The following is an 18,462-nucleotide window of genomic DNA, read 5'->3' as shown; positions in this document are numbered from 1 at the left end:
AGAATAATAAACTGTTCAATTGTTCCAAAAGTATATAAAATTTAATTTTATTTTTATGGACACTGCATTTTCTGCTAAGATGATATTATCAAGTGTGATGTTTAAAAACATAATATATAGTTCAAGAAAAAGCAATATAATATATGAAGTGACTTAGTATTGTTTCTGCAAACCCTGAGGAGAGGTAGGTAGCAGGACATCAGGATAGTACCATAGAGAAACGATATCCCATGGTATAGGGCGTTTATGTCGCAACTTTTACTGTTATCTCAAGCCGATAGTTCATGTAATTCTTTCCCGTGAAGCTGTGTGACACTGTTAGTTTCTCATATTGTGCCGTTCATACACTCTCACCCCAACAAAACAGTAAAATTCGACAATAATCAACAGTAATCGGCTTGAGATAACAGTAAAAGTTGCGACATAAACGCCCTATACCATGGTACATCTACTCATGCTATGTTTCTCTATATGTACCTACTTAACTAATATGAAGAACCAAAGGAACGAAACAATTTGGATAAAACACTTCTTTATTCAGTACAATAAATATTGTCAATAATTAATTGGAATATATTGGTAAAAATCACAGAAATAAGAATTGAAACCCCTGAAAATGAAATGTCAATACTTTTTTATTGCTAAAGTAATCAATAAATACAAAAATTCTAAAGCCCGTTGCACAAAAGTCAGTTAAATTTAACAGTGAATTAATGCAACCTTTTAAATCACCTAGAGAAACTTCTAGTCGAAAAAGCCTTCTCTGATAGGTTCTTGTGACATTCGAATTTAATAATGGTTAAAATTAAAAAGGCTTTTGTGCAACCGGGTCAAAGTCTATTACATCAAATAAATAACTGCAAGTCGGGTTTTAAAAGTTATGAAATATATTGTGTTCATTTAGGCTATTCATTTATTACAATGAGTAATTCCAAATTTGTTTTTTTGTAATTTTTCACTACACATGCTCTAGTCTATTTATTTTTGTTCAATATTCCTTTAATAACATTTGTTCAATAAAATACAGACGAGCAATTCAGTATGAAAAACTTTAGTTCATATTATTTAGTTTAATATTACCTAAATTCATTACAGTACACTTATTTCAATTATTTTAATTGAATAACTCCTGTTATCCTGTTGTAAAATAAACTAGAGTTAAAACAATGATTAACATTATAAATGAGGTATTTTACTGGCTAAAGTTGAAAATATATAGATAGATCCTCCAATTGTTACTAGGAATGTGAGAAGTTGAATGATAAGTTTATGGTTCAAATCACCGACCGGCACTGTCACTTTTAAGGGGTCCATGTTCTGAAAATGAAAAAAAATAGTTATTGTTTGTGATACATAATTGTTGATAATATGTTTGTGATAATTTGGTAGCCTACTTTCAATTTTCAACTATTATAACAAACATATTTTGTTTCTCAACGGATACTATTTTGACATGACAACGTCTTATAAATTGGTTTGCCGGGTGACACTTCAAGAAACTGTGTTACGTTCCCACGTTATGCGCTCACAATGAGAGCGAGTGAGAGCGTTCGTTTCGGTTCACGGTCGTCTGGAAAGAGCACGAATAGGAGCAGTGGCGAGCAACGCAGCAGCAATCCCAATGCATTCACCTGGAGAGAGAGTGAAACGGAGCAGTCAACTGCGCAGGCCGCAAGCAATCTCTGTGACGCGCCTGCTTAGGTGAATAAGTGAATAGGTTATGTTGTAGTAATCACAATAATGCATAATCACATAATCATGCATAAGTGAATAGGTTGATAAACTTATATGTATCTTACTGTTTCTGTACAGATACAGATTTGAAAAGAATGACATCAGCTGATGAAAAGTGAGATGCATATGTTCGTGGCGCATAAAACTGTAGCTGTACGCACCTTATGGAATACACAGTACTAGTAGTTCTGTGAACAGTAGACCTCACGCAGTAATCTCATCCACAAGTACCTGACTGAAACTATAGATCTTATAGAAATACAGCAATAGACTGGCTTCTCCACACATCTGTGTAATCACTTGTCAGCTGATTTATGATGAATAATTCTATAGTCTGATTTTTACTCTAATATTGGCGTATGAAGGAGGCTCCTTTTTCCTTTTATATATCCTTGAAATGCAAAATTTCCAAAAACCTTGTATATACGTCGACGCGCAATTTAAAAAGGAACATACCTGTCAAATTTCATGAAAATCTTTTACCGCGTTTCGCAGTAAATGCGCAACATAAAAACATATAAACATTTAAACATTAAGAGAAATACCAAACCGTCGACTTGAATCTTAGACCTCACTTCGCTCGGTCAATAACATCAGAACATGCTATATTGATTCACGATTCAAGTTTAATCTAAAAGTGGAACTTGTTCAACATCTACTTGAATCAACAAAACTTAAAGAAGGGTCTACATTAATGTAGTGGACTCAAGTTTCTGTTCTTGTAAACTTGACTTCAATCCTTTATTCTTTCCTTTGTGCTTCAAGTTTGCAAAATACATTCATTCTACACAAACGTCAAGAAAACTTGACTAATGTAAACGCCCCTTAACTTCATTCATATATTTTCCTATGTTATTTCCTTTATGCTTCAAGTTTGCAGAATACATTCATTCCACACAAATGTCAAGAAAACTTGAATTCAAGGAAACTTGACTAATGTAAACGCCCCTTAACTTCATTCATATATTTTCCTATGTTATTTCCTTTATGCTTCAAGTTTGCAGAATACATTCATTCCACACAAATGTAAAGAAAAATTGAATTCAAGAAAACTTGACTAATGTAAACGCCCCTCAACTTCATTCATATATTTTCCTATGTTATTTCCTTTATGCTTCAAGTTTGCAAAATATATTCATTCTACACAAACGTCAAGTAAACTCAAATTCAAGGAAACTTGACTAATGTAAACGCCCCTTAACTTCATTAATAATGAGTTAAGGACGATATTGTATCTATGAATGTATGTATAAATAAATTTGAGCTAAATAAATAAATTTACCGTTTTGAAGGAGAACTCAAGCCATGAACACTTGTTCAGACTGCACCGATAGCAGGGAAACACCATGGTGCCTTGCTTGGGACAGTCCAGCCTTCTGGGACACCGTAAGAAGAGGCGGGGCTTCGATATTTTCACCACTTCGTAGCCTCCACCGGCCCTCGGTTTGTGGTACCTGATAATAATCAATTTTATTTATCACAAAACATAACATAATTCAACAGAGAATAATATACGATGATCTTGAACAATTCAGAATCAAAACAAAATTGAGTTGGAAATTACTGAAAAATTGCAATTATTCCATCTAGCTGTTTACCCTGTTGTCAATATTTGCAGTAGCAGAAGTCTTCGGGGTGGATTACAGCATTTAATTTGGATTCTCGTTAAGTAATAACAAAATAGAGGTCTTCAATGTTGTTTTCCCTCACAAACTGCTTACTATTTAATCACTTTCTTGTTATTAAGTAGAACGACTAGCAGTCAAATTTGAAAGCAGACAAAATAAAAGTTTGTTGAAGTCTAGACACTGTGTTTCAACGTAAAAACTTTCAAAACACACCCAGTTACACAAAAGACTGTTGCAAATTACGTGGTAGGTCCAGAAAGTAAGTTCCGTTTGGTAATAAAATTAAATTGTGTACAGATACAGAAAAGTTATTTATTGCACAAAATTCTACAACTCTTAAACTACTTTTCCACATAACTACCGAAATTTTGCAGACATTTGTCATAGCGTGGCACAAGTTTTTGTATGCCTTCTTCATAGAAATTTGCCGCCTGTGTCTTCAATCAGTTGGAAACAGTTTCTTTCAGCTCGTCGTTTCCAGCTTGTCGAAATTTCAGTTTTCCGGTAACAATTTCCTGCATTAGTGATTGTAAAATTTGGGGAAATTCCATAGCGAGAGCACTAATTGTAAACCTTCGGTTTTCATGGATCTTGTCATCAATCGCGTGAACCAGTTCTTCTGTAACCAAAGATGGACGCTCACTTCGATCTTCATCGTGCACATCACTACGTCATTGAACTGACGGACCCATCTTCTCACCATTGAATCACTCAATGCACTTTGTCCATAAACATCGCAAATTTGCCGATAAATTTCACTTGGGTTCACTTTCCTTGCATTCAGAAAACGAATCACAGACCTGATTTCACAAGCGGCGGGATTTTCAATCAACACCGACATTGTAATCAAGCACAACAAAACGTAAGTGGCTGACAGCGATCTCCAAATAGCGCACGTTTCTTCTCCTTGATACAGAGCGTCTACCGCGCATGTGCGGAACTGCGATCGCAGCGCTGCACCGGATATAAATTGAAACGGAACTTACTTTCTGGACGTGCTATCGTATTATTATTATTAAACGAAAAACCAAATTAAATGCTGTAATTCACCCAGAAGACTTCTGCTACTGCAAATATTGACAACAGGGTAAACAGCTACATGGAAATTAGATGAGCGTTACTATTCAAAAATTATTTGTCAGCCTGGAATCGAACCCAGTACCTCCTAATTGCCGGTCAGGAATGCTTACCCTTACACCAAACTGACAATCTCTGGATAGCAGCGCTCATTTTTTTCGAAGCCACAGCGGCCAGACAGTCTACAGATGGAAATTACTGATATATTGCAATTATTCAAATACTAATTAATTTATTATTATTATTGAACGGAAATCCAAATCAAATGCTGTAATTAGATGGAAATTACTTCTTCTTCTTCTGGTTCCTTCTCCTATCGGAGGTTGGAAATCATCACGGCAATTTTCACTTTATAGATTGCAGCCTTGAATAGTTCCCTTGAGTTGCAGCCATACCATTCTCTTAAATTACTAAGATATTGTAATATCTCAGTAATTTCCATCTGTAGACTGTAAAGACTGTTAACTTTTAGTCTCGATTAAATAAAACGAGAACCAATCAGAGAAGCCTTTTTCACAGAAACCCCTTCTCTGATTGGCTCTTGCGGATCTTTTTAATAAACTCAAAACTGTTTCTCTCCCTAATCTAACTCTCTTTCGGTAGAGAGTTAGTGGGAAGGATATTTTTAATATTCTTTCCGAAGAATGGACATTGATATGTCCAAAGCTCTGCCAATTTATGTAGATGCACAACAATATTATCTATAGCTATTACCAATTGTTTTTTTCATATATGCAGTTCAATAATTATTTTCTTAGTCTATATTATTTAAATTCATCTATAATTTTGCTTATTGTAAGCTATTGTATATAAGTGTATAGAGCCAGTATATATTGTAATCTACATAAATAAAGTACTCAATCAATCAATAATCTAGAGATGAGAAGGCTTCTGTATATCTGTTGTGTGGATGGTAACTGTCCAATTTACCTCAAATGGATGGGAAGAACGAGGTTAGCGACCAGCAGATTCCCTGTGGTGTTCAGTGACGAGTAGACATACACCTTGAGAGGTGGAGATGTAAACTGGGGCTTCTCAACGTCCACGGTCTCATTTGCGCAGGCCACTACCTGAAATAATAACAGTACACCTACATTATAGTTATTAAATGAAAGTCCAATTATGTTATTGTTATTAAAAGAAGTCCTAAAAAATGTTATCAACTATTGTTTATTGTTTTTGAAGGGCCGGATTCAAGGATCCAAAGGTTCAAAGAACCCCACACGTCAACCGAAGCTTATTGTGTTCCCAAGTAGTATGTTAGTTAGGCAAACCAATACCTATGTCCTTTACAAGAACCAGGAGTTTTTCCCTATACTAACATTCCATTCATCATCTGGTTGCAATCCTTGCCGCAATCCAGTGTGATATGCTTGGCAGTCTCTTCAGACTGATTAGTCCTCGTGACCTACATGAGTTCCAGTCCTGGCCTTCTTTGTAGGTCCTTCCGCTGAGGAAGAGGCGGCCAAGTTGCCTCTAGGGCGCCCGGCCACCCTTGACTCACATTTGTGCTTAGTTTTTCATCCATCTCTGGTCTCTTGGGTTTTTCTTTTTGCCCCTCTGAAACTCTGCAGGGTAAAAAGCCTCACCTCTCCCAAGAAGTTTTGCCTAAATGGCCGCCCTTCTTTGAGCAGTGGTGAGTTTTGGCCTCTCCACCCACAAACTCGTGACCTACTTGAGTTCCACTCCTGTCCTTTTTGTAGGTCCTTCCGCTGAGAGAGGGGACGCCAAACTGCCTCTAGGGCACCCGGCGTCCGGCCACCCTCGACTCAGCCTCTTGACCCACATTTGTGCCTGGAGTTTCACCCATCTCTGGTCTCTTGGGTTTTTCTTTTTGCCCCTCCAAAACTGCCCTGATGGGGCAGATCCAGTGGGTTTGAAGGCAAGGCAACTTCTGGAGTTGCCTTGAGGTCCATGTTAGTCGCCTCCTACGACAAGCATGGATGCTGTGGGTGAATTCTGGTTTTCAACACATTCTTGAGTACGATGATCGACTCAAAGCTCCCCCAAACCCACAAGGGGCGTTATCAACTATGCTGAACACCTTTTTAGTGAAAATATTTACAACAGAAAGAATAAATGTTTTCACACATACACCGATTTCTTGCCAGAAGGATATTGTCACGAATGTCAATGTCAAAATTCCATGTAGGCCTAATCAAATGGAACAGTTTTCACAGACATATTTTGTTTTGTGTATATATAAAATTACACTTTGGAGATAAAATTGACATTTTCAGCCAACTCATTACCTTTCCATAGGCTCCGAGATTGTTGAGTTGATCAGGATCAACATAGAAACTGCTAGGCAAGTTTTCTTCAATAGCTACTTGGCAATCACGAAGCTTTTCAGTTGACTTTGTCGTTACAATTTCCACGAGAGATCTGAGTTCCCTGTAAATAAAGAGAGATTATTATTGACCGAGCGAAGTGAGGTCTAAGATTCAAGTCGACGGTTTGGCATTTCTCTTAATGTTTAAATGTTTATATGTTGCGCATTTACGGCGAAACGCGGTAATAGATTTCTATGAGATTTGACAGGTATGTTCCTTTTTTAATTGCACGTCGACGTATATACAAGGTTTTTGGAAATTTTGCATTTCAAGGATAATATAAAAGGAAAAAGGAGCCTCCTTCATACGCCAATATTAGAGTAAAAATCAGACTATAGAATTTATTTATCATAAATCAGCTGACAAGTGATTACACAGATGTGTAGAGAAGCTAGTCTATAATTGCTGTATTTCCATATGGTCTAAAGTTTTAACCCTTTCTATCCCACTGTTGTTCCTGAACAACATGACTTTCTATGATGTCTATTGGATGAGTGATTGAATGAATCTGCCATCTACTGGCCTTGTTTGAAAGCTACATTAGTCTAGTTTAGTATTATACCACTAGAGAGCACTCAAATGCAGTCTAATTTCTGAAAAAGCAGCTGTCATATCGAATTGTACCAACACTTCAATGTGACAATTTTCTTCGGTTTTGATAATTTTTTATAAAATTCTCAAGAACTGAAATAAGAATAAAAAATATCCATATAATTGTTTATTATTTCATGATGAAATATCAGTCATAGGAATAGAAACTTGAACAAAAATATCATTTATATTCAAAATTTTATGTCTGTTGTTTTAGAACAACATTGGGCCGTTAGAGGAGTCACATGTGAGGAGACTTTGAGGTTATGTTATTGTGTTTCTCTCAGTCAGTTTTCAACTTTTCAAACGCGTTCGTGGAGTTATTGTTTATTGATTTATTGTGGATGATTGTTTTTTGTTATAATGTACAAAATCTTGGATAATGAAGATTTAGACAAACTCATGAATCTTCCTGAAGATGAGTTGAATAGTTTTTTAGAAATCAAGATACCGGACAGTAATATTATTGCTGATCCTCTACAAGAGAATGTACAGGTAAGATTCTCTCCAATTTATTTTCAAAAGTCTGTTTTACCTGTGCAATCCAAATCATTACCTGAGTCAGCAGTCCTGTATTACAGGACTCATTGGTATGAAAGCAAATAGCCTAAAGCTACGTTTACACTATATATAGTTGTACACTATAGTACATTATACATTACATTATAGTAGTGTACACTATATGTAGCTGGGGAGCTATATGAAATTTGAGCTACATATAGCTCTGCTATAAGGAGATCTATGCAAATTTCATGTAGCAGAGCTACATATAGTTTGGAATAAACCACTATTCACTGCTTAGTTATCCCAACCAGATGCCAAAGAAGAATGTACATAGTTCTTGCAGCAGCCACTGCTTTCGGCGAAGCTACTGTGATGCTTTCAGCACAGAGAAGAGAGAGAAGATATTGGATAATTTTGTAAATTTTGGATAGCTCATTTTCTGCTATATAGCTGAGAAAATAGGCTCAACTGCTATATAGCATATCTCCAAAGTCACTCTTTGAACTTGTAGCAGAGCTTTATAGCTGAGCTACATGTAGCTCTGCTACATAGTGTAACCTAGCTTCATAATTCCCTTTTTCTCCAGACACTGGAAGAAATATTGGGCACGAACATGGGTATTTTGCAAAACAAGGAAGCTGTGTAAGACTGGGTACACCAAGGTGTATTGCACAAAATGTGGAGTACGTCTTTGCTTAGTCCCAAACAGAATGTGCTTCAATGATTACCATAGATAAAATAAAAAAATCCAATAGGCTACAAGGAACTACTTGTTCTACAAAAATAGTAAATATGATAGAGTAGTAGATGTAGTAAAGTAGTAAATATGATAAACCCGAATTTCCAGTTTTTAGTTTGTTTCATATTATGTAAGTATGTATCAGTTAGATATGAACATAATAAATAAGTTAGTAACCAAAATATAGTTTTAAAAAAGTAGGAAATTATTATATTTAGAAATTATTTTCAGTTTCAATTTCACGTTTTTATATTATGTAAATATGTAGGCCTATCAGTTATGAATATAATAAATAAGTTAGTCACCAAAATCTGGTTCTGTGTATCACATTTTTGAGAATCCATTTTACTACTCTTGAGAATTTTATTATATGACTTTCATTGTTATAATGTTGAAATCAAATAAAAATTATTGATTGGGAATGATTCCATAATAAAATCATTCACCTTTCCTTGAATAAAGCATGATGAAAGTACCATTGATTTTTCTAATGCAAAACCAAAATTTTTTACTATACGTATTTGAAATGACCCAAATGTCCCAATGTTGTTTTAAAACAACAAACCCCTAGGGGCCCCTGGAGGGTGAGAAAAATTTGGGGAAAATTATTTTCTCATTTTTAAGAGTGTTTTGAAACATAAAAACACCAGAATAATTTTTTCATCTTGTTTTTTCATAAATTGGGATAGAAAGGGTTAATCAGCTACTTGTGGATGAGAATACTGCGTGAGGTCTACTGTTTACAGAACTACTAGTGATATGATAATGAAACACAACACAAATAAATTGTTTACAAGCGATGAAAGAATTATACATCCTCCGATTCTCCAATAAATCTCAATTTAATTCATCGTGATTTATTAAACTGATTGGTCACTATGCTGCAGGTTCTCAAATATGATACATACAAAAAGTAGCCTCATTAATACTTGACAAGGAAAATGTTATAAGTTAATATGTAAATGATAAGCAGAAATTTTATCTTGAGTTGGCTTATGTCAGAGGCACTGAAATTAGGGCATCAGAACATCAGTTGCGACCTGAAAACTCTGACTCCAGACCTGAGCCAGCCAGGTCACTCGATATTATTTATTTATCTTAATTTTCATAACCAAACAACAGGTACTTTATTTGGAATTTTATTTGATATTGAATGTTGAAAGCACAAATTCTAAAGATATGTAAATTGTGATATTTTAGGACTTAATTACATTTGGCCACCAGAGAGACACCAAGTGAGTAATTTGTAGGGCATTAGTCATTTTTGCTTGAACTCTCTACCTTCCTCCTCATTAAGCCACTGCCCTTGGACTTGAGTTGTAAAGCGGGAAACCAAATTGCGGCCGGCTTATGTCTTACCTATAAGTCACCAGCCCGGCAACCAATGGTATTAAATTTACTTACTGGTAACTCAGCTAGCTTTACACTCGGGTACTTATAGGTCTTATCTAACAATCCAATAGCGGCTTGTAATGTAATGCAAGTCTACATCTTTTTGATTTTACTAGGAAAGGTACTTAATAATAAAAACATAGAGTTTTAGATGATTTCCTGTACTTACTTGTGAAATCCTTCCTTTTCAACCGATCGAATCATGGTGGCATGAAAGTCACATTCAAATCCATTAGACAATCTATAGATGGAGAGTGAAATAAGCAAAGAGAGTAGTGAAGTTCCATGATGTTTCATAATAAATTCATTTAAAAATCTTTTAATTTAATAAACTACAACTTCCTGCAGAAATAAATAACATAACCTCAAAATAGAATTATTTACTTCAATTCGAACACAACACTTGAAATATCAAAAAAATATAGACTTCACAGAAGAATAAACACTTAGTAAGATGAAAAAATCATCATTTTCCTTGAAAAATCATTATTTAGATTAATTTTCTTTCAAACATGATAGTTACAGCAGACACCACAATGCATCAAAAATAACAGCTGCAGTGTTGAGCATCGATATGCTGATATCGATGTACGTTATTCTCGAAATGTCAGCTATTGAATTTACATATCGACTTTTCTTGTATCAACATCAATCAACTGCTAAACACATTCTCAGCAAAATAGGTTATGTAAAAATTTATGTTTGGACTTGAGCAAAAAAGGTCAATTTTATTTCATTATTCAACTTGTTAGAGTTTTTAAAAGTTGTTTTAATCCAAATTTATAACTCCGCATAGAGAGATTCACATTTTACTACCAATTTCTTATTTGTTTATGTGCTATGTTATTGTAAGTATTTGAGGACTCAACGATACTGTATTTCAATTTATTAACAAAATTTCAAACTGAATGGGTTTACTATTATGATATAGATTAATTAATATAAATAGATCATACTCTCTTTCTGTTATAGAGAAATAGCCTACTGTACATTCTTTTTGAACGTGTGCTAAAAATTTCAATGATTGAACCAACTATTTTTCGCAATTATGATTGTTAGTTTCATCCATTTAACTTATGTGCAGACTAATCCATTGCTGTAGCATAAAATACTTGTAACTGCTACAGGTGACTTAACTTGAACAACTCTTAATTTGTAATTAGTTACCCCTGAATTATAGTACAAGATACCGGTAGGCCTAATAACATGAAGGCCTAACTAAGCTTAAAAGCTCTCACTCAGTGGAGTAAAAGTTGTGTTTTAGACTCAAGTAATCACCTAAGGTCCGGTCTCCATAACACTTATCAAACATAAGTTAATAAAGCATTAAATCTATAATAAATTAATAGGTTTAATGGTTCATCAGATTTAATAAGAGTCCAAGAAACCGGGCGTAAGTAACCTAACTATATGAGGTGATGAAAAATCTTTTGCTCAGCATACATAGAAACATGAAAAATGTATCAATGATTGGTATCATTTACATCTGTGTCGTAGGGAGGTTTCACCCAATGAAACCCAGGTTATGAAACGATCTCTATATATACCTAAAATTAAATAAGGTAGACTTATCTAAAAATAACGCATTAAAAATTAGTCTATCTGTCACCTCTGTGGTGGATACGTAAATAAAAAAAATTATGTAGCTCAGTTTAAAAAATGAATCAGCCCTGATAAATTTTAAACGGCCAACTCAACATGCAACAGTTCTAAATCAAATATTTGGTTTAATTTACAAAGTCATCTATAATGTGTATTGAGGGGTTGATAGCCTCCTCATACTGTGCATATATTTGTAAAGGCGACCCCTTATCACAGAATAGGTACAGAGTGGAAACTGTCAATCAAACGCCTATCTAACCAATGCTTATTACATGGCACAAATACTAGACACGTCACTTGACCTTAGGAAGTTCCAATCCTGGTCTTCTGATTGGCTCGCGGCAGTGAACAAAATCAATTGATCCGGATCAGTAAAGTGATCCGAACCTCCCATCAATACTATTACAATGCGGAACTTCCTAACAAGATGGCGTATTTTTGCGCCAGGGTACTATAGTGCGGTCCACGTTATAATGGCAGTGGATAAAGATAAAAGAATAGCGATGCCGATTCTCTGCATTAATTAATTATATTTCTACACTGTCAAAAACATACTTGGCATCTTTGTGGACCTGGAAAAGGATAGTACCACCGGCTTTGTCGAATGATAGACAAGGAAAGCAAAACCAAAATTGATCAAATACTGTCATTATAACGTGGACCTTACTATAGCCAAGTTTCCATACTGTATGTATACTGTGCCCTTATTTAGTCAACATGTTGGCCCAGTCTGGTAACCCAACTTGGGCAAATGAAGGCCAGCGTTGGCAAACCTCCCATCCACGCACTGTCATTGGTCGTTATTGGAGCAACATGTGGATGCCGTATTACAAATTAACTCGATCTTTTTTAATTTTCAGATGAGACGTGAGGCTGAATAAATTATTGATAGCTGAAATTTAACTGCTTTGAAGAGAACCATTCAATTCCATCATGGTGGAAGGGGTTGGAACAACAACTAATGATCAGGTCATTTTTGCTACTGGAGGATATGATTATACAATAAAACTATGGCAAGCTCATTCTGGAATCTGTCAGAGGACAATGCAGCATGCCGACTCTGTATCCTTTTTTGCAAAATTTTATCTTTAAACTCATGTAATACACTTTCTGTGTAGTTGAGAAGTTGATATTGTGGTAATTATTCATATTAAATAAAAATACTAAGAAATTGTCATTCAGTCATTCTTCAAATTGATACTTAGAAAGACCGGTTTCGGTTGTAACACCATTGTCAATCTCTGATAAACTAAAACTAAATACAAGAGCAGCAGAATTTACACTAGTAGGAGAGTACTGCTATTGGTCAAGGGCATGAACGCCTGTCATTGGCCCAGCTAGACAGTCTCCTCCCACTCAACGATGTGACAAAATGGCGGCTTAAGCAACAGACTCGCCATGATAACAAAATTTACTTTCAGTACAAGATAAGAACCAAGAAAACAAGTGTTAATAAAACTAAGTGTAAATAGCAAAACTATTGACTAATGTATGCTTACAATGTTATGATAAAACTAAATTCGTAGTTATTTGCAGCATTTATTTAGGATTTTCGTTCAATAATAATTATATATTAATTAGCATTTGAATAAATGCATTCTCTATTTAATTCCATCTGTAACTAGTTGGCCGCTATGGCTTCGTATAAAAAAATGAGCGCTGCTATCCAGAGATTGTCAGTTTGGTGTAAGGGCAAGCATTCCAGACTAGCAATTGGGAGGTACCGGGTTCGATTCCCGGGCTGGCAACTAATTTTTGGATAGTAGTTCTCATCGAATTTCCATCTAGCTGTTAGCCCTGTTGTCAATGTCTGCAGTAGCAGAGGTCTTCGGGGTGATTTGCAGCATTTATTTAGGATTTTCGTTCAATAATAATTATATATTAATTAGCATTTGAGTAAATGCATTCTCTATTTAATTCCATCTGTAAATTCGTAGTGTTGTATTGGTTGAAATGAATCTGGTCATTTAAACTATACTGGGAATTTTCCTTGATTACTCTTGTTAAAGAAATAAGAAGGTTAGAAATAACAAGAGTAATTAAGGACAGTTCCCAATATAGTTTAAATGATCAGATTCATCATCATCATCCATCTCACTCATTACCCATGCACAAGCCTAAGAGCTTATGTGGGCTTCACCCTCATTATTATTATATTATTATAATTGATTTTTCAAATTCCTTTCCTGTTCATTTATCCAAGCAAAAAAAGCGGATTATCAAACATTGATGAACAAAAATGAAAAATAGTTTTCTCTATGATAGAATGGAAAACACACTGACAACATTCGTCACCATTTGGAACTACATATTATAATATGCATGTTTGAAAAAATAAATATTATCTAGAGATCAATCATTATCTTGGTGTTTTTCTCAATTGATATTGAATATTTTGTTAATTACAGTTCTACATTGTTAAACACCAATCTGGCAACGTTGGAGAGATAGAAAAGGATGGAGCTATCTGCTTTGTTGAATGATAGATAAGTATAGCAACATCAATGTTTAATCAGATATTGTCATCCAATATAACATTATTATAGATATACAGTGTATATCTAGGCATTTGAGACTCATGAGCTATATATTTGTTGTGTATCTGCCACACGCTAAATAATAATAATCCAATATAACGTGGGCCTAACAACTATATTTTATGTAGCTGTTGGTCATTAAAATTAATTACGATGATCTAATTCCCTTCAAACTCTTTATTCGCCACAATCCAACTCTGACGTAAATAAGTTCCTTAACCAAATTCTTTTCAGCAAGTGAACGCGCTCGAAATAATGCCTGATAAGCAGTTATTGGCAGCAGCCGGACACCAACACATTCGCATGTATGATCTCAACTCTAACAATCCGACCGCCATTATCAACTATGAAAGCATATTGAAGAATATCACCTCTGTTGGGTTCCAGGAGGACGGCAAGTGGATGTTCACAGGTGGGAAGAGCAAAAAGATATTTACCTAGTAAACAATTAGAAACTATCAAAATTACCCTTTAACGTCGAGCGCTTAGCTCTAGGGACAAACTAATTCCGCTAGATCGCTCCAGCTGTACTATTCACTTGCTGCCCGAGCATAGCAGGCGTAAAACCGTGCTTTAAAGGTAGGCCTACCAGCGTGTCTACTATTGTGTCTATGAAAGAAGTTTGAGCATCAACTTTATTCATCAAGAACAGCGCTACAAGTTGCTATGAATTTGAAGTCTATAGAACGAACATTGAATGTGAAAAAGGTGTTTAAAATGCATAAAAATTTAATTTTTTTCAGATTATCAAAAAAAAGTTGACGTAATTTTTGCTGTATTGAAGAGGAGACTTGCATATTTTTCTGACCAGTAGTTTTGTAGGGTATGTGTACCATCTGCCTCAAAAAAGTGATTTTTGAAGCCCTATTGTTAGCTAACCGAAGCTGATAAAAATATTTCAATTGCCTAGATTATGTCCTAAGAACCTGTCCAATAGATTAGAAAAAGAAAAAAAAAATTTAAAAAATTATTGAATGCACAACCTTAATTTATTGAAATACTACTAGCTGCAACTCTTGAAGATCCATTTTCAAGTGGAAGTTCATACTTTATATATGTAAGTTTACACTCTGAAATGGCTCTTGAAGAGTTTGAACCAGTAGAGTTGCAATTAAATGAAGGTTACTTTTGATAATTTTTTATTGTTGTTTAATAACCAGTAGACCTAAAAAACCCTATCAATTTATTAAAGGCAAACTCACACATTAACAGACGAACGTATGCGGACAGATGGAAGAAAAATTCCTCCCCGAATGTTCGAACTCACACAGATATCCGTCTGTCTCCGAATATATCTGCTCAAGTTTGATTTTTATCCGTCTGCATACGTCTGCCTGTTGCTGAATGCGTTCGCCGTAAGACGCGTACAGACTTATGCGCCACGAACACGCGCATTTCATTTTTAATCAGCTGATGGTGTGCTTATTATATCTGTATCTTACTGTTTCTGTTCAAATAGATATAGGCCTAATAAGCATGTCATCAGTTGATGAGAAGTGAAACTATAGTAAAGTCCACGTTATAATGACAGTGAATAAAGTTAGAAAAATAGCGATGCCGATTCTCTGCATAATTTAATTATATTTCTACACTGTCAAAAACATACTTGGCATCGTTGTGGATCTAGAAAAGGATAGTACCACCGGCTTTGTCGAATGATAGACAAGGATAGCAAAACCAAAGTTGATCAAATACTGTCATTATAACGTGGACCTCACTATAGCATGTTAATCCGCCTAAGGTGGGCCGTCCATTGGAACCGATCTCGTCCGAACGATCCCCCAACAAAGAAAACTATAGATGCTCGTCCATTGCAACAGGTTCATACGTCCTTGCACGGCCGTCTCCGGCTAATCAAGTTTTCGATCCGAATTGAATGGGATTTTCCGGCTCTTTCCGGACCTTAGACCAGTTATAGAATAGACACGCTGGGAAGTCTAGCCTCTGAAGGCAACAACTACTGCCATATCGCCAAATCGTGACGTCATCATCGGATAGAAAACTTTCAGATTGTGTCTATTTCAGAAGGATGTAAATTATTATTCATTAAAATGGTAAACTCCCGCTGGAATAGACACAATCTGCTATGGAAAACAATGTAAACAAACTCTACAGAAAAGTTTTCCATCTGATGCTGACGTCACGATTTGGAGATATGACAGTAGATGTTGGCTTCATCGACTATCAGTATGAATATACAATGGGCCGTGTCTAAGATCCGGACGAAGTCGAGCTAAGACAACATCATCCTAACCTCAAAATTGTTTCACAGTCTTGTCTTTTTTTGTTTTTTGAACTTGTTCTGTCTTATAAATTTTCAACTATGGACAATGAAAAGTTGATAAGTTTGGTTCAAGAGCATGTTCCATTGTGGGATATGCGAGACAGAAGATATATCATCGTCGCGATTTTCAAAGGAATCTGTGGACAAAGATTGCTTGACAAATACGATCGGAAGGTAAGATTATTGTAATGAATAACTAATTTAGTGGATATTTGTTTATTAAATTTTCAGAATCTCAATATAACCATTGTTTATGAGAAATTTTGGTGGCTATGATAGTAGTTAATTCAATAATTGGCATCTAAACTGAAGTAAACGGTTCAAATGGACGACCATATTCGGCCGAATTGACGGCCGGCAGATTCGGCCGAACGGATCGGTTGAATACGGTTCCAATGGACGGTTACCCTATAGCTGCCCTGGCCACTAACGACAGGACATGTGTGTACACAAAAGCTCATTATGCTTGTTTTGTCATCAGCGAGAGGCTTTGAACAAAAACATTTTACACAAAACTTGAATTTAAGGAAACTTGAATCATGCAAACGCCCCTTAATATCTCTGCTTTGATCAATAAAATAATTATTATGTAACTCAGTGGTTCTCAAAGTGTGGGGCGCGACCCCCATGGGGGAGCGGTGAATGTTCAGGGGGGGGCGCAAGGTTTGGTAGAAAGATTGCTTAAAGTAATTATTTTAGAAGTAAATTATTTAAATTTACTTCTAAAATAATTACTATAAGCAATAAGCAATCTTTCTCCTTTTAAAATTCTACTTGAAAATATTTTAATGAGAACTTGAATGGATTGGCATGGATTCAAAACCCATTCAAATTCTCAATCAATGAGTGCTCCCTCAACATTTAGAAAAAGAAAACCTCATTGATCTCCAAGGTGACTATGCGCTTAAAATGAAGTTTGAAGAATATTCTCTCACATCCTTATGGATTGGTGTGCACAAGGAACACCCATTTTTGAGTGAAAAGGCATTGAAAATATTGACTTCATTTGCGACAACTTATTCGTGTGAAACTGGATTTTCTTCTGGACCCAGGAAATTAGAGTAGCGTAATCAGAGCTCATCCTTCACACTGAAGCTCTTTTTATTGTTTGTTAATTGCTATGAGAAACAAAAGTAACAACCATAAATTATAAATTTATAATTGTTTGTATAGAATTTGTTGTTATACGCTTATACATGTAGGGGGCCCCGGCTTACAGCTGAATTATGCAGGAGGGCGCGAAGTGAAAAGATTGAGAACCAATGATGTAACTGTATTAAAGCTTCGATATATCGGAAATGTCGATATTTTGGTTCCGATATATCGATATTTTCTACTGTTGATATGTGTTGATGACTGTTTGCAGGCGGCGAGGACTGTAGCGCTCGCATCTGGGACCTGCGCTCTCGTAATCTGCAATGTCAGCGTCTGTTCCAGGTGAGCGCGCCTGTCAACTGCGTCTGTCTGCACCCCAACCAGGCGGAGGTCATTGTCGGCGACCAGAGTGGAATCATACACGTGTGGGACCTCAAGACTGATCACAACGAACAGCTGGTCTGTACTAACTAATCACATTTAAAGATTGAAAATCTTCAATCCTCATCTTTCGTTCTAATAGGAAAATAATGAATGATTAATAGACCGAGCGAAGTGAAGTCTAAGATTCAAGTCGACGGTTTGGCATTTCTCTTAATGTTTAAATGTTTGAATGTTTATATGTTGCGCATTTACGGCGAAACGCGGTAATACATTTCATGAAATTTGACAGGTACGGTATGCTTCTTTTTAAATTGCGCGTCGACGTATATACAAGGTTTTTGAAAATTTCGCATTTCAAGGATAATATTAAAAGGAAAAAGGAGCCTCCTTCATACGCCAATATCGGAGTAAAAATCAGACTATAGAATTATTCATCATAAATCAGCTTTTCAGTGGACTACTAGTAGATCTGTGAACAGTAGACCTTACGCAGTATTCTCATCCACAAGTACCTGAAACTATAGACCTTATGGAAATACAGCAATAGACTGGCTTCTCCACA

General features: G+C 35.6%; 2 protein-coding genes across 2 annotated transcripts; one reads left to right on the top strand and one right to left on the bottom strand.

The window, feature by feature from the left end:
* Positions 1-515: 515 nt before the first annotated feature.
* Positions 516-10,573, bottom strand: LOC111050570 (phosphatidylinositol-glycan biosynthesis class X protein). Its single transcript, XM_039436873.1, has 5 exons — positions 10,168-10,573; positions 6,692-6,833; positions 5,370-5,509; positions 3,017-3,188; positions 516-1,317 (listed from the first exon to the last, which is right to left on the bottom strand). The coding sequence occupies exons 1-5, from the start codon at positions 10,293-10,295 to the stop codon at positions 1,177-1,179; spliced, it is 723 nt and encodes a 240-aa protein (XP_039292807.1). The 5' UTR covers positions 10,296-10,573; the 3' UTR covers positions 516-1,176.
* A 3,819-nt stretch (positions 10,574-14,392) lies between these two features.
* Positions 14,393-17,990, top strand: LOC120353205 (target of rapamycin complex subunit lst8-like). The gene is made up of 2 exons (XM_039436025.1): positions 14,393-14,549; positions 17,788-17,990. Exons 1-2 carry the CDS (start codon positions 14,393-14,395, stop codon positions 17,988-17,990), a joined length of 360 nt encoding a protein of 119 aa, XP_039291959.1.
* The last annotated feature ends 472 nt before the right edge of the window (positions 17,991-18,462 follow it).

This window comes from Nilaparvata lugens, chromosome 10, assembly GCF_014356525.2.
Source record: "Nilaparvata lugens isolate BPH chromosome 10, ASM1435652v1, whole genome shotgun sequence".
NCBI classification, from domain to species: domain Eukaryota; kingdom Metazoa; phylum Arthropoda; class Insecta; order Hemiptera; family Delphacidae; genus Nilaparvata; species Nilaparvata lugens.
Note: the sequence above shows the minus strand (reverse complement) of the source record. Positions and strands in the feature narration are given on the sequence as shown.

What these genes read in the sequence shown, in the direction of transcription:
- LOC111050570 (XM_039436873.1), bottom strand. Translation starts at nt 10,295, where the DNA reads ATGAAACATCATGGAACTTCACTACTCTCTTTGCTTATTTCACTCTCC. An exon ending in ATCTCGGAGCCTATGGAAAG is followed by an intron (nt 5,510 to 6,691) that starts GTAATGAGTTGG and finishes TTATTATTTCAG; the next exon opens with GTAGTGGCCTGCGCAAATGA. An exon ending in GTTCTTCCCATCCATTTGAG is followed by an intron (nt 3,189 to 5,369) that starts GTAAATTGGACA and finishes GATTATTATCAG; the next exon opens with GTACCACAAACCGAGGGCCG.
- LOC120353205 (XM_039436025.1), top strand. Translation starts at nt 14,393, where the DNA reads ATGCCTGATAAGCAGTTATTGGCAGCAGCCGGACACCAACACATTCGC. An exon ending in CGGCAAGTGGATGTTCACAG is followed by an intron (nt 14,550 to 17,787) that starts GTGGGAAGAGCA and finishes GACTGTTTGCAG; the next exon opens with GCGGCGAGGACTGTAGCGCT.